Here is a 12394-nt window from a genome sequence, read left to right as displayed (position 1 = left end):
GCGCGCGATATAAGACTTCATATAATAATAATAATATATATATAAGCATGCTGTGCAGAAGTAAACATCTTAAAATGCTTAAACATTATAGGATACACATCTGAGATTTTCCTACACAATCTTAGTCAGGCGTTCGAGCAAAACTGTTCTCTTTCTCTTTTTAAACTTTTTATAAACAGACACAGTGACTGGTACAGTGGAACCCCCCTTTTAAGACCTTCAAAAATCTGAGAAAATCAGGTCTTAAAAATGGGGAGTCTTAGAATGGAAGTAAATTTAGAAAGGATGTGGACAGAACATCTGAAAAATCAAAGTCTTAAAAAGGGGGAAGTCTCATATTTCAGGTGGGAGGCGGGTCCTTAATGGGCGGTTCCACTGTAACTGATACTGAAATCATGTTACCCCTTGACAATCTCCAGCAGGTCGGAAAGCTTCTTCAGCTGTTTCTCCTCCTGGCCACACACAGTCTTCAGTCGTTCTTCTTCAAACTTCAGGTTGACCAGTCTGTCCTCGTCATGCCGCATCCTGAAAACACAATGTTATTGTTACATAAAACTGAGTAACCATGCATCATCTTGGTCACACACAGTCTTCAGTCGTTCTTCTTCAAACTTCAGGTTGACCCGTCTGTCCTCGTCATGCCGCATCCTGAAAACACAATGTTATTGTTACATAAAACTGAGTAAACATGCATCATCTTGGACACACTGAGTGAATCTCAAATGTTCACTTTACTTTCAGTATACGACATCACTTTCATTTGGCTTCTTCTTTTCTTCTCCTTCTACATTTGTGGGCTACGGATGTTTTTTCCTCCCGCCATTTAGGCATTCACGCTCCGATTTGGGGAGAGAACTTTCAAGGGGCTAAATCAGGAGAAAGCCACACACATTCCTTACCTTCGTTCATTCACCACTATGTCCTCTTCCGTTATATCAACCAGCAGGTTGAGGTTGTGAACCAGCTCAGGCATGTCGAACGATCGCACTCCTCCCCTCTCCACCACATCCTCCTCCTCATCCGGTTTGTCATGCACCTTGCCTATGGCATGGTAACCTGAAAGCAGTACAATACAATACAGTCAAACCTGCCCTGGAGACCACCTGTCAATGAAGACCACCTGTCAATGAAGACCACCTGTCAATGAAGACCACCTGCCAATAAAGACCTGCCCAAAGGATCCTAAACAGTTTTTACTAAATCACCTTTCTACAAAGACCACCTGTCTAACGAGACCAAAGACCACCCCACCCACCGTATCCACCTCTCCCAATGACATCCCTTTTTCGTGCAGGTGAACATGAGGTCAAGTATGGGCCATGGCATTTTCTTGTATGACCTTATCTCATTAGGACTTTGACAGTCACTCCCCCCCCCTCCCTCCTCCCACTTCATCATTTGGCTTAAAATTATCATGCACACAGTCATAAAATATTGCAACACTAAAATATGGTTCAAAGAATGCTGGCATATCCTTCAATTCTGTTTCAAGTATATCCAAGGTGTATAAATGCACATGTGCGAGCGTGCAATTTCTATATTTCTGTCCCTTTTTTTTGGTACAATTCTATTACACGATACTTAAACAACTGCAACCAACAAATGCACAAATAAAGACTGGCCCCCAAAAGACTGAACCAAGTGTGATAAATACAGTGGAGCCCCTCTTTCAAGACTCCCTTCCTTTAAAGACTCTGTTTTCTTAGACTTTCTGTGCATAACCTCTTTAAATATACCCCCATTTTAATTAAGACGTCCTCCCTTTTAAGACCGATTTTCTCAGATTTTTGAAGGTCTTTAAAAGGAGGTTCCATTATAATTATTTTTTGTCAACAAACTCACCTGATAACACTCGCTTTTCCTTGCCTGTCATATCTATGACCTTGACCTTTGGTCCCACTGCACTGGTCGTCTTTTTCCGCTGCTTTGATCCGGAGTCTATGAGCTCTTGGGCGGTTTTGTAAACATACTTAGGTTTCCCCTTCTTAACCTGCACACAAATGCATAAACAACCCACTTAGCTTTTGTCATTTTAGAATGAAATGACATTCAATTCATTATTGTACTTGGTCTGTATCTGTAAAACCAACAGAGTTTACATTGATGCAACCTCAGGATAATTATTGTCGAACTGTAAGGTAATCCTCCCATCTTCCTCTTTCTCTCACACAAACACTCACAAGCGCCATCCATGCAGTCTTTTTTCCAAGTCCCTTATAATAAATAAAGAATCATCTCCTCAACGGTTATTTAAAAGAGGACTTGAAATCTTGCCTCTGGTTTCCTGTGACATTTCTTCTGCAGTACTAAACCAAGTTTATACATTGTACACACCAAAACAGAAAATCTGTAATTTTTTTTTTAAAAGCACACATAAAAAACCCGCCTGTATTTTAATTTAATACAGAATAATCCATTTACAATCTTGAGAAAAGCAGAGCTGCAGAACTTTATCAGTCTGAATTATGTCACATTGTGGTTAGCAATTAAGACTGTCATAATACCTCTGGCTGTCTCTTCCACTGATGCAAGTCCTCCTGAAACTTTTTGCTCTCCTGCTCTTCCTCGTCCACCACAGGGTAATCTTTCAGCGAGCGCTCCGACCTCTCAGACCCGTACGCTCCTATTGTGGCGCGACCTTTTCGTTTGACGGCCTCCACTGGTGTGGTGATACCTTGGAGGGCTTTCCCCAAACCCGCTCCTGGTTTGTATCCCATCTGAAATACACAATGGTGTGTTATGCCAAAGTTCCAATGCAAGGATAAATAATTAATGTCAATAGAAAGTGTACTGTGATAAGAATTAAGGCAAAACTTTATAGCTAATGTGATGTTATCCTTTATTTTTATGAAATACAGAGTATTCTTTGAAAATTGCTCGCTCTCTACGTAAGGGCACCTAGGATGTTCTCAAGCGGTGAGTGTTTAAACGAAAGGGTGTTTGTACTGTGTGTAAAAGCCTGACAGTATCTGTGATGGTTTACGGGAGGCGTACTGTGCCTTTAACCAAGTGTTATTTTTTAGGAAGATCGTTTTATTTTACCCCCACTCTCCTTTGGTTTTGGGAGCAAACGCTGTTGATGGCTAGAAAAGTGATTTGAGTCCACCCATTCTATACACAAAATCAATTCTCTGGGTTTAGGCTGAACTCCAGTGCTAAACACCCTTAGATGCCCACAAGTACAACTTCCTATTTTCGACAAAACTTCCCAATAAAAGTCAAACAATAAGAATGTATAGTTGATATTTGAATTGTGAATATGATCTTCATGAGCCATTACCTTCTCCAACAGTTTTGCTCCTATACCACGTGTGTGTTTCTCCCAGTTTCCAAATTCCCTGAAAAGAAAGAATACACAGTGTTGACACACTTAGTCAAAGTAAAAACGACATACACATTTTGGGGGTACGTGCAGAATTCTAAGAACCCTCTTAAAGACATCCGACACCAATTAAACAACCATAAAAAATCGCTAATTTTTTGCATGATGTATGTTTTAAAATTTAAGTCTGATAAAACAAATGTGTTAAAACCAGAGAAATCGATCGTAGCGTTGTTAAGATACAGCCTCCTGAATATGTTGACTTTTCAAGTTTTTTTTGTAAATCAGGGTAGGCTATTGGATATGGTATCTAACCGATTAATTAAATCACAACTACTTGTTTTTGTGTGTGGCGTAAATACCGACTTTGTGCACATAAAAATCATGGTTTTTGTTATGAATAAGTGTTACCATTCTTTGTGAAATGGCTAATATTCGTTAATGTACATGACGTTTTACGTGCTAAAATTAGACCAGCTGCTCACTTCAACTGAATATATTTGCTAATAGAACCATTAAATTTTCCAGAAAAGTTGACATAAAACAAACCTGGGTCTACACAATAAGATATCAAAAAAGAATAAAAATCGATGGTTACATTTTTGCACAAGTTTACAAAACGTAACCCTAACCCCATTTTGAATTTTGGTACATGGCATATCTGTGGTTACCATTTCTAGCCAATCGCTTCGCGAATACCGAGGTTTCACACGGTTTAGCGCTCAAACGTCATTTCCTTTGCCTATACCTCCAGCGTTTCTTGACCGATTCACCACCAATTTCATGTGAATGCGGATATGCTGATGCTTAAACCTGGTGCAACACTTCAAAAACATCGCTTCTTAGTAGATGGAGTTCTAACTGAAACAAAGCATGGGTGACCGCTTTATCGCTGAGAGAGATTTTAGACCCAAGCACAGTGTTCCATAGCAGCGTACGGATAGCCCTAGAAATTAGAGCGCTTACCTCTCACGCTAGCGTAAGGCGTTCGACTTATCAGGGCGACATTATTATTATCATTATCATTATATTTATTGAGACATCACAGTGCGCTAAGAGATTTATTGAGCAAACCGAGAAAATATTTTATTGAACGAAGCGCGTAGCGATGAGTTCAATAATCATGTGTGAGATTTGCTCGAAGAGGAAACCATCATAACTTTCTATTTCGAGATCGGACTGTTGTTGTGTGGTCCGTGTGACCTCTTCAGCTCCGCGTTTATCGGTCATGTCATCTTCATCATGTATTACCAGTTTAATGTTTGGTTTTCAGTGACCAGGATATTTTTTCCTCCTTCGCTTATTTGCTTGGGAACAATAGGAAAACAATTTCTAATGTAAGACTTCTTACCTGTGTTAGGGTTTAAAGAAACACAACAAAACTGCAGTTTTTCTTCTGAGTGACTTGCTATACAATGTTCAATGACAGACTAAAAGGACCGAAAACCCACGTCAGCACATACCACAAAGAATATTCTGAAAATGATAATTCCTGAATTTGTTATTGAACATGGTTGGATGACGACCAGATCGTGTACTGGTGAAGAACGAAAGAGAACGAGAGAGAGAGAGAGAGAGAGAGAGAGAGAGAGAGAGAGAGAGAGAGAGAGAGAGAGAGAGAGAGAGAGAGAGAGAGAGAGAGAGAGAGAGAGAGAGAGAGAGAGAGAGAGTCAAGAGAGAAAGAGAGTCAAGAGAGAGAGAGAGAGAGAGAGAGAGAGAGAGAGAGAGAGAGAGAGAGAGAGAGAGAGAGAGAGAGAGAGAGAGAGAGAGAGAGAGAGAGAGAAACAAAAGTACCCTAGGACACGCCTCGAACGGCAACAAACATACTCTGCAATTCATGTCAAAATCGATGTGGTCTTTTCGGAGCCTATCGTAATCATACCCACCACACAAACGTACACACATAGACAGCAACCAGCTTTATACATCAGATTAGCTGTACCCGGTTTTTTTTTCGAAAACCTTTACAGCAATTTGCTTGAACAGTCAGTTCTTAATTATTTCTTTTTGTGTCATAAAAGATACGCTCATCACATGTAATTATTACACACACACACACACACACACATACTTACACACAAACATACATATACACATACAGACACCCACACACACAATCACACACATATATACAGACAGACAGACAGACAGACAGACAGACACACACACACACACAGAAACGAACACGCACTCAAAACCACGCACAAAGAATGAAAGATTCTTGGCAAGCATAGTAACCGAGACTTGAAATAGGTGGAACGTCTTGGAACATGGACTTTCTTTTATGTGTTCCGTGACGTTATTGTAGATTTGACATCATAATGACACAGGAGCAAAAGAAAAAGACGAAGGACACGAGGGCAAGCAAACTCATTTATTTTAGGGGGATCATGAAAACAGGGGGAGGTAAGGCCCAGAAGATAAGAGTTACGGAACTTGTTCGCAATCGTCACTTCGCTGTGCATTGATCGGTGTCAGATCCTTTTAAATTAAACAAATTTCTTTCAAATACTCATCATTGAACACAGAAATTGCAATATTATATTTAATGTATCCTGTCTTGCACCTACATTCTAGAAGTACATGAACTCATCTGAAATATAATACGCAATTCAGTGTTCTTGCCAGCCTAAGAAGACAATAGGTCATTTGGACCTCCCTAAAAAAAAAAAAAGGTCCAAATGTCCTGGCTTTAAAAAAAACAATAGGTCCAAATTATACCGCCATACCTTTGATACATGCAATGCAAAATAACTTACAGTCCGGAGTTCAATGTATCTTTTTACGCAAAAAAGACAATAAAGCCATTGAACAATGATAACACTTTATTATCTGATTCTCACAGAAATTAGTGTATGGCGCTCATTTGCTGATTTTTGGCAGTGCCCGGTGTGCGAATGTAGGGATCCTGCCTGATCTTCGCATTACAATGTCGTAGTATTATATTGATGAACTTTCCGCTGTTTGCGCCGTTTTCGGTAAATAGGTACACCGGCTGGATCGGGTATTTCCGTAAACGCAGCCTCGAGTGTCAATGACGACAAACACGGACTCGGCACCGAGTGCATTTTCACTCGTAGCGAACATGAGCATTTCGATCGGGGTTTGTTTTCCGACTTTGCAACTCCAATTCCATTCACTGCATACCTTGTCCGCATTGTACGAATATGTATCGGTCAGTTGACCACCAAAACGTAAAAACTATGGGTCCATCGACCGGACAAGGCTAGGTCCAATGCGTCAAATCAGACAGGAATGGGTCAGAGACCGAAGACCGAGGCCTGGCAACAACACTGGCAATTAATGCCCCTTCATTCTAGAAGTATATGAATTCTAGAAGTACATGAATACATCTGAAATATAATACAAAATTAATACACACAGGTTTTCTAAACAGAGAAGTTAGTCAGTACTATAGTCTTGCAAATTCAATGTAAAAAAGAAAGCGTACACATCATTTCTATGCCCTATCAATCATTGACTGCACACTGTTAAGAGTAGCTGTCCTCTTCTCAGTTACCCAATCTGAGACATTGCTTGGTGTCTACAGTCTGCGGAACACCAACACTTACTTCAAATCACCCAAAATGTTACCATCATAAATCATTTGATCAGGGCTTAGCTGATGCAAAGGACTGCCAAAAACTTTCAAAACTTCTATGGCCATTTCTGCAAATTTGCTAAAGAAGACTTATCCTAGAAACATCCCTGCCCCACTCTGACCGGAAGAAAAAATATAAACCGTACCTGGTTTCAGTGTGTCCTTTGAGAAACCTCATCCCTTCTCTGGAAGATCCCTTTTTCTGTGAACGACCTGTGAACAGGGAGGATGAACCTTCCTCAGGGTCCTGTAACAAAATAAACGAAGATCTGTAATCACTGCTGTCAACCATATAAACACTTGTTTACACCAGATATGTACTGTAAACTACCTTGTATAAGTCCAGTATCTTGTATAAGCCCATCCCCCACTTTTGGACGAATTTTGTGTAAAGGCCCTACTACCTTGTATAAGCCCACCCCCCACTTTTTAATTTTACCAAAAACATAAAAATTAATTTTCTTCTATTATTCTTCGTTGTGTGTGTGCCTATGCCTTAATGTTATGAACTGATACTGTGTGATAGGCCTATCAGTCAAGTCTAGCATGCAGTTTTGTGTTATTCGCTTTTGACCTAACTTTAGCAATTAGAATTATGACGTAAACTTAGACAATTGGTATTGTTGTTTTGTGTTTGGGAGAGAGAGAGAGAGAGAGACTCAGAGAGAGAGAGAGAGAGAGAGAGAGAGAGAGAGAGAGAGAGAGAGAGAGAGAGAGAGAGAGAGAGAGAGAGAGAGAGAGAGAGAGAGAGAGAGAGAGAGAGAGAGAGAGAGAGAGAGAGAGAGAGAGAGAGAGAGAGAGAGAGAGAGCTTGTTATGAACTTCAAAATGCAGGTCTAACCCCATCTTTATTGTTTTGCACAGGGGGGTAGTACCTTGTATAAGCCCACCCCTAACTTTAAGGTCACTTTTGTGTGCAGGGGGGGGTGGGCTTATACAAGGTAGTTTACAGTATTTCATACTATCAAGTATTATAGATGTTTAGTATTTAAGCAGTATATTAACACATTGTTCAGAGAACTTCTTTTTTCCAGTGGACACTCATTTTAAGACCCTCCATTCTAAAAATGTATTCCAAGACCTCAGATCTTAAAAGAGGGGGGCACCACTGCAGCTACATAAATTGCCTCAGTTCCTTATGCCAAAGTCCAGCATTTTATAAGATAGTTCTACTTCTACTCATGTGCATGAAACAATATAAAAGGCATGAAACTCTAAAATGTGCATGAAACTATCTCTAGCTCTCAGCTTAACACTTGTGTCATACAAATTACGGGGAGAAATTTATAAATTGCCTTTGATGATTTGCTTTCAGCCTCTTCGGCTTCTGCTTTGGCCGTCTTTTTAAATCCGCCGCTGATGAAATTGATGCCAGACGTGTAATCCTGGCTCTTCTTCTGTCTTCCTCCAAAACCAGGTCTTGAACTTCCACCTTCATCATCACTGTCATCGGCCCAGATCCCTGTGACATCAAAGACAAATGTGATTAAAAGAACAAAACTACAGAAAGAAGCACCTCATTGAAACATGTATACAACAACATGTACTGTATGAAGCAAATAACAAAATTAGGCACAAAAAAAAAAGTCTGTTTACGGTATCCCGACCGACCCTATTTTTTAGCGCGACCCTAAGACTTTTTTATTGGCATTTGGGGGAGAAAAAAACAAAGAAAAAAATCTTTGTTTTTTGGCAAATTAACTTAAAAATATGTTTTTTAGGGGAAAAAAACAAACATTTCCCGACCCACCGACCCTATTTTTTTTGCCTATGTTACCGTAAACAGACTATTTTTTTTGTTTGGCCTTAAAGACAGCAATCTACTGCCAGAATTATAGCCCTAATACCTGGTTACGTAATCTACACCATGGTTCCTGGGTCATGGATGGATGAGCCTCATGAAACTGTCTGTATCTCTGAAACTTTTGTCAGTTTATAATTAATATTTTATGTAAGCCTCAAATCTAAACAACGAAGTGACTGTGGTAAGATGAACAAAGTTAAAAAACAAAGGAATACTGTACTCACCAATACAAGAACGGGACAAGACGATACGAATTTTCGCTTATGGAAGCTTCATCAGGAAAAACAAGAACACAAAAGAACAAAAAGCAGACGCAACACGGAACGAACAAGGTTTGAAAGAAAATGGAGGGGAAACACGCAAAAAAGGGAAGGAACTCTAGGAACGGAAATGAATGAAAGGGGAGAGAAGTGGTTGGATGATGTCATGGGCACAGGCATACTAGACTAAAAGTGATACACATTCATAAAAGGGGGGTGGGGGTGGGGACAGAGGAAATAAAAAAAATAAAAATTAAAAAAAATAAAAATTAAAAAAGGGGGTAGGGGGGGGGGAAACAAACGTACGCACGCACACGCACACATACACACACACACACACACACACACACAACCAAACACATGAAATCACACATAAACACACACACACATTCACACTCAAACACACACACACACACGTACTGTAAATCCACAGTATGTTTGGGGAATACAAGTACATCACATTTTCGCATTCAAACCATCAGGTGTGGATGTGCCCAGGAATAATATAAAATCGGACTCTACTTGTTTTCTGTCTGTGGAGGTGCTGTACATTTGCCAGACACCTTTCACACGTGCATCCAGGGAGGTGTGGTTGCTGCTGTTGAAATGTTGGGCAACAGACCTACAGCGGCGATGCCGAATATCTGCCAGATGTTCGGTGAAGCGGGTAGAGAGGGTTCTTTCGGTCTCACCAATGTAGAGTACTTTGGGGCATTTGAGACAGGATATGGCATAGATGAGATTGCGGCTAGTGCAAGAGAACGTGCGTTTAATGTTGAAATCTTTTTGGGGGCCGGTCAGAGTGGTAGAATGGCAAATGTGGGGGCAGGTGTGGCAACGAGGGTTCTGGCATGCGTGTGTGCCGGGTTGTAGGGGAACTGGCGAACGAAGAGAGGATCGAACCAGGGAGTCTCGAAGGTTGCAGTCCCGTCGGGAGGCCAACAAGGGTGGCAGGCTGAACGTTTCACCAACAGAGGGGCTAGACTTAAGGATGAACCAATTGGTTTTCAAAATGTGGCGAACAGGTAGGTTGTGGGGATGGTGGGTCAGAACTGCCACAGGTCTGTCTGATCTGTCTGAGGTGGATGATGGCTGCAGAGCTACTTGTCTCGGTATGCAGCGAACTTTATGTAAGGCCACATTCAAGAGGCTGGATGGGTAGTCACGTTGAAGGAAGAAGTCAGACATTTCTGCTGCTTTTTCTTCAAAGTCATCTGTGTCAGAACAGATGCGGCGCAGTCTGAGAAACTGGGAAAATGGAATGCTCCGGATGGTGGAAGAAGGGTGAGAGGAATGGAAAGTAAGGTAGGTGTGAGCATCAGTGTCTTTGTAATGAACACTGGTGGAAAGAATGCTATCAGACAGGGAAATGTTCAAATCCAGAAAGGCGACTGCGGAAGGAGAGATATCAAAGGTGAATTTGATGGAGGGATGGTAGTTACTGACAAAATGTATGTAATCAGTGAGGTCAGACAACGAGAGAGAGGTGGCACCGAGGCAATCATCGATGTAGCGTTTGCACAGTTCAGGCTGAGGTCCAGTGTAAGTGGAACGAATCTGGGATTTCAGGTGGCCCATGAATAGACAAGCATAGGAAGGTCCCATTTTAGTGCCCATGGCGACACCACTTATCTGATGAAAGACTTGTCCATCAAACTCAAAAGTATTGAGCGTGAGGACAAGCTCCGCGAGACGGAGGAGGATGGGAGTGGGTGGGTCGCGAACAGAACGATTGTCCAGGAAGAACTGAAGTGCTTGAAGTCCGTCGGAATGAGGGATGGAGGTATACAGAGAACACACATCCATGGTGAACAGAAGGTTGGGATGAAAAGAAGGGTTGTTGTTGATTTCACCCAGAAGGTGAAGCGCATGAGTGGTGTCTTTGATGTATGAAGGCAGTGTCTGAACGATTGGTTGCAAGAGATGGTCGAGGTACTGAGACAGATGCTCAGTGGGGCAACTGCAAGCGGACACAATAGGTCTGCCTGGAGAGTCAGGTTTGTGTATCTTGGGCAAGAGATACAATTTGGGTTGTTGAACTTGAGACTTGTTCAAGTGTTTTGCAGTAGGAGGAAGCTTGTTTTGTGTGACAGCAGTTTTAATGGTCTGGGCAATGAGTTTTTTGTCTGACAGAAGTGTTGGTTCCGTTAGGGATTGATAAGCAGTAGTGTTGTGGAGCTGCCGATTGGCTTCTTGGATGTACATGCCGCGGTCCCAGAGGGAAGCCTCAAATGCCAAAGGTCTTACCCATGGACTAATTCCAAAAGGATTATCTTTATCTGAGTTGGATTTGTCTCCACTTTTTTCATAAATTTGTTGGTTCTATTTATTTGCTTTTGCTTTTAGTTTTACTTTTGCTTTTTGATCCATCTTTTATTTTCGTCCTGAAGAATAAGGCCCCTTATGCAAAATTATGACATTTGTACTTGTGCTGTCCTTGTCTTGGTAAGTACAGAATTCTTTAGTTTTTCAACAAGGATCATCTTTGTATACAAACAATTAAATGATGAGGTAATTTAATTAGTCCAGATGATATTATATAAAATATGGGTCATGTGCAACCTATATGGAATTTAAGAAGGAATTTTATGGGTTTACATCCCTACTCAGATTGCGTGGCTTATGTAAGATGTACGTACCCATAAACTGCAAAGGTTGCAGTAAAAAGTTTTTACTTCGAATGGCTTGAGTCTTGTGTGACCCATACTTTTTATGTTGAATCTTTTTTTGAAAGTATTATATATACTTGGGTTGTACACGACCCATATTATCCGGACTATGTAGTCCAAATTGTGAACAGGTGAAGATTAATCAAAACATGAGCCATCATGCTGTTGTAAAAATACATTATATATATATAAATTGTAATACCTTTTCGCTCATGAAATGAAAAGAAAAGAGTCGAACTGTAATAATTATGCATTAGTATATAGCTGAAGGTATCTATGTCGACAGAAAGAGGGGGATTCCCTGTAGATGGAGTTCCTGTAGGCGATTTTCCCTGTATACCGGGAAACCCCATGGATTTAGTTACTGTAGCGTTTCGCTGATCTCGCTGAAAGTCAGGTGATACTTAGCGACATCGGTAAAATTTGATGTTTTTCCATCTGTTTTGGCATTTTTTTGGAATCTCGCAAATTCAGGAATTCTAACAGATTTTCCAGTCGAACCACCATTTTGGAAGGGGAAGTAACGCTATGGTAATTCAAATCGGTTTACAGCAGTCTCGAGCTTGGCGTGAGATGGGCGGTATCATACTTTTCCTACAGGAACTCCACCCCTGGGGATTCCCTGTGTACAGCTAAAATGACTACAGGAATTCCACCTACAGGGAATCCCCCTCTTTTGGTCGACATAGACTCCTTCAGAATTAGTATCATGTGCGTGCATGGGCAATGGGTGCATGAT

The 12394-nt window shown here is 41.0% G+C and overlaps 1 protein-coding gene across 1 annotated transcript in view; it reads right to left on the bottom strand.

Annotated features, from left to right (window-relative positions):
- Positions 1-12394, bottom strand: part of LOC138962087 (tuftelin-interacting protein 11-like) — a 39004-nt gene that overhangs the window by 26148 nt on the left and 462 nt on the right. The window contains exons 2-8 of the mRNA XM_070333797.1: positions 8218-8384; positions 7070-7170; positions 3281-3338; positions 2505-2717; positions 1843-1990; positions 900-1056; positions 403-525 (exon numbers count right to left, since the gene is read on the bottom strand). Of these exons, the coding sequence (XP_070189898.1) occupies positions 403-525; positions 900-1056; positions 1843-1990; positions 2505-2717; positions 3281-3338; positions 7070-7170; positions 8218-8384 (967 nt within the window). The remainder of the gene's footprint in view (positions 1-402; positions 526-899; positions 1057-1842; positions 1991-2504; positions 2718-3280; positions 3339-7069; positions 7171-8217; positions 8385-12394) is intronic.

This window comes from Littorina saxatilis, linkage group LG3 (genome assembly GCF_037325665.1).
Source record: "Littorina saxatilis isolate snail1 linkage group LG3, US_GU_Lsax_2.0, whole genome shotgun sequence".
Taxonomy (NCBI): domain Eukaryota; kingdom Metazoa; phylum Mollusca; class Gastropoda; order Littorinimorpha; family Littorinidae; genus Littorina; species Littorina saxatilis.
Note: the sequence above shows the minus strand (reverse complement) of the source record. Positions and strands in the feature narration are given on the sequence as shown.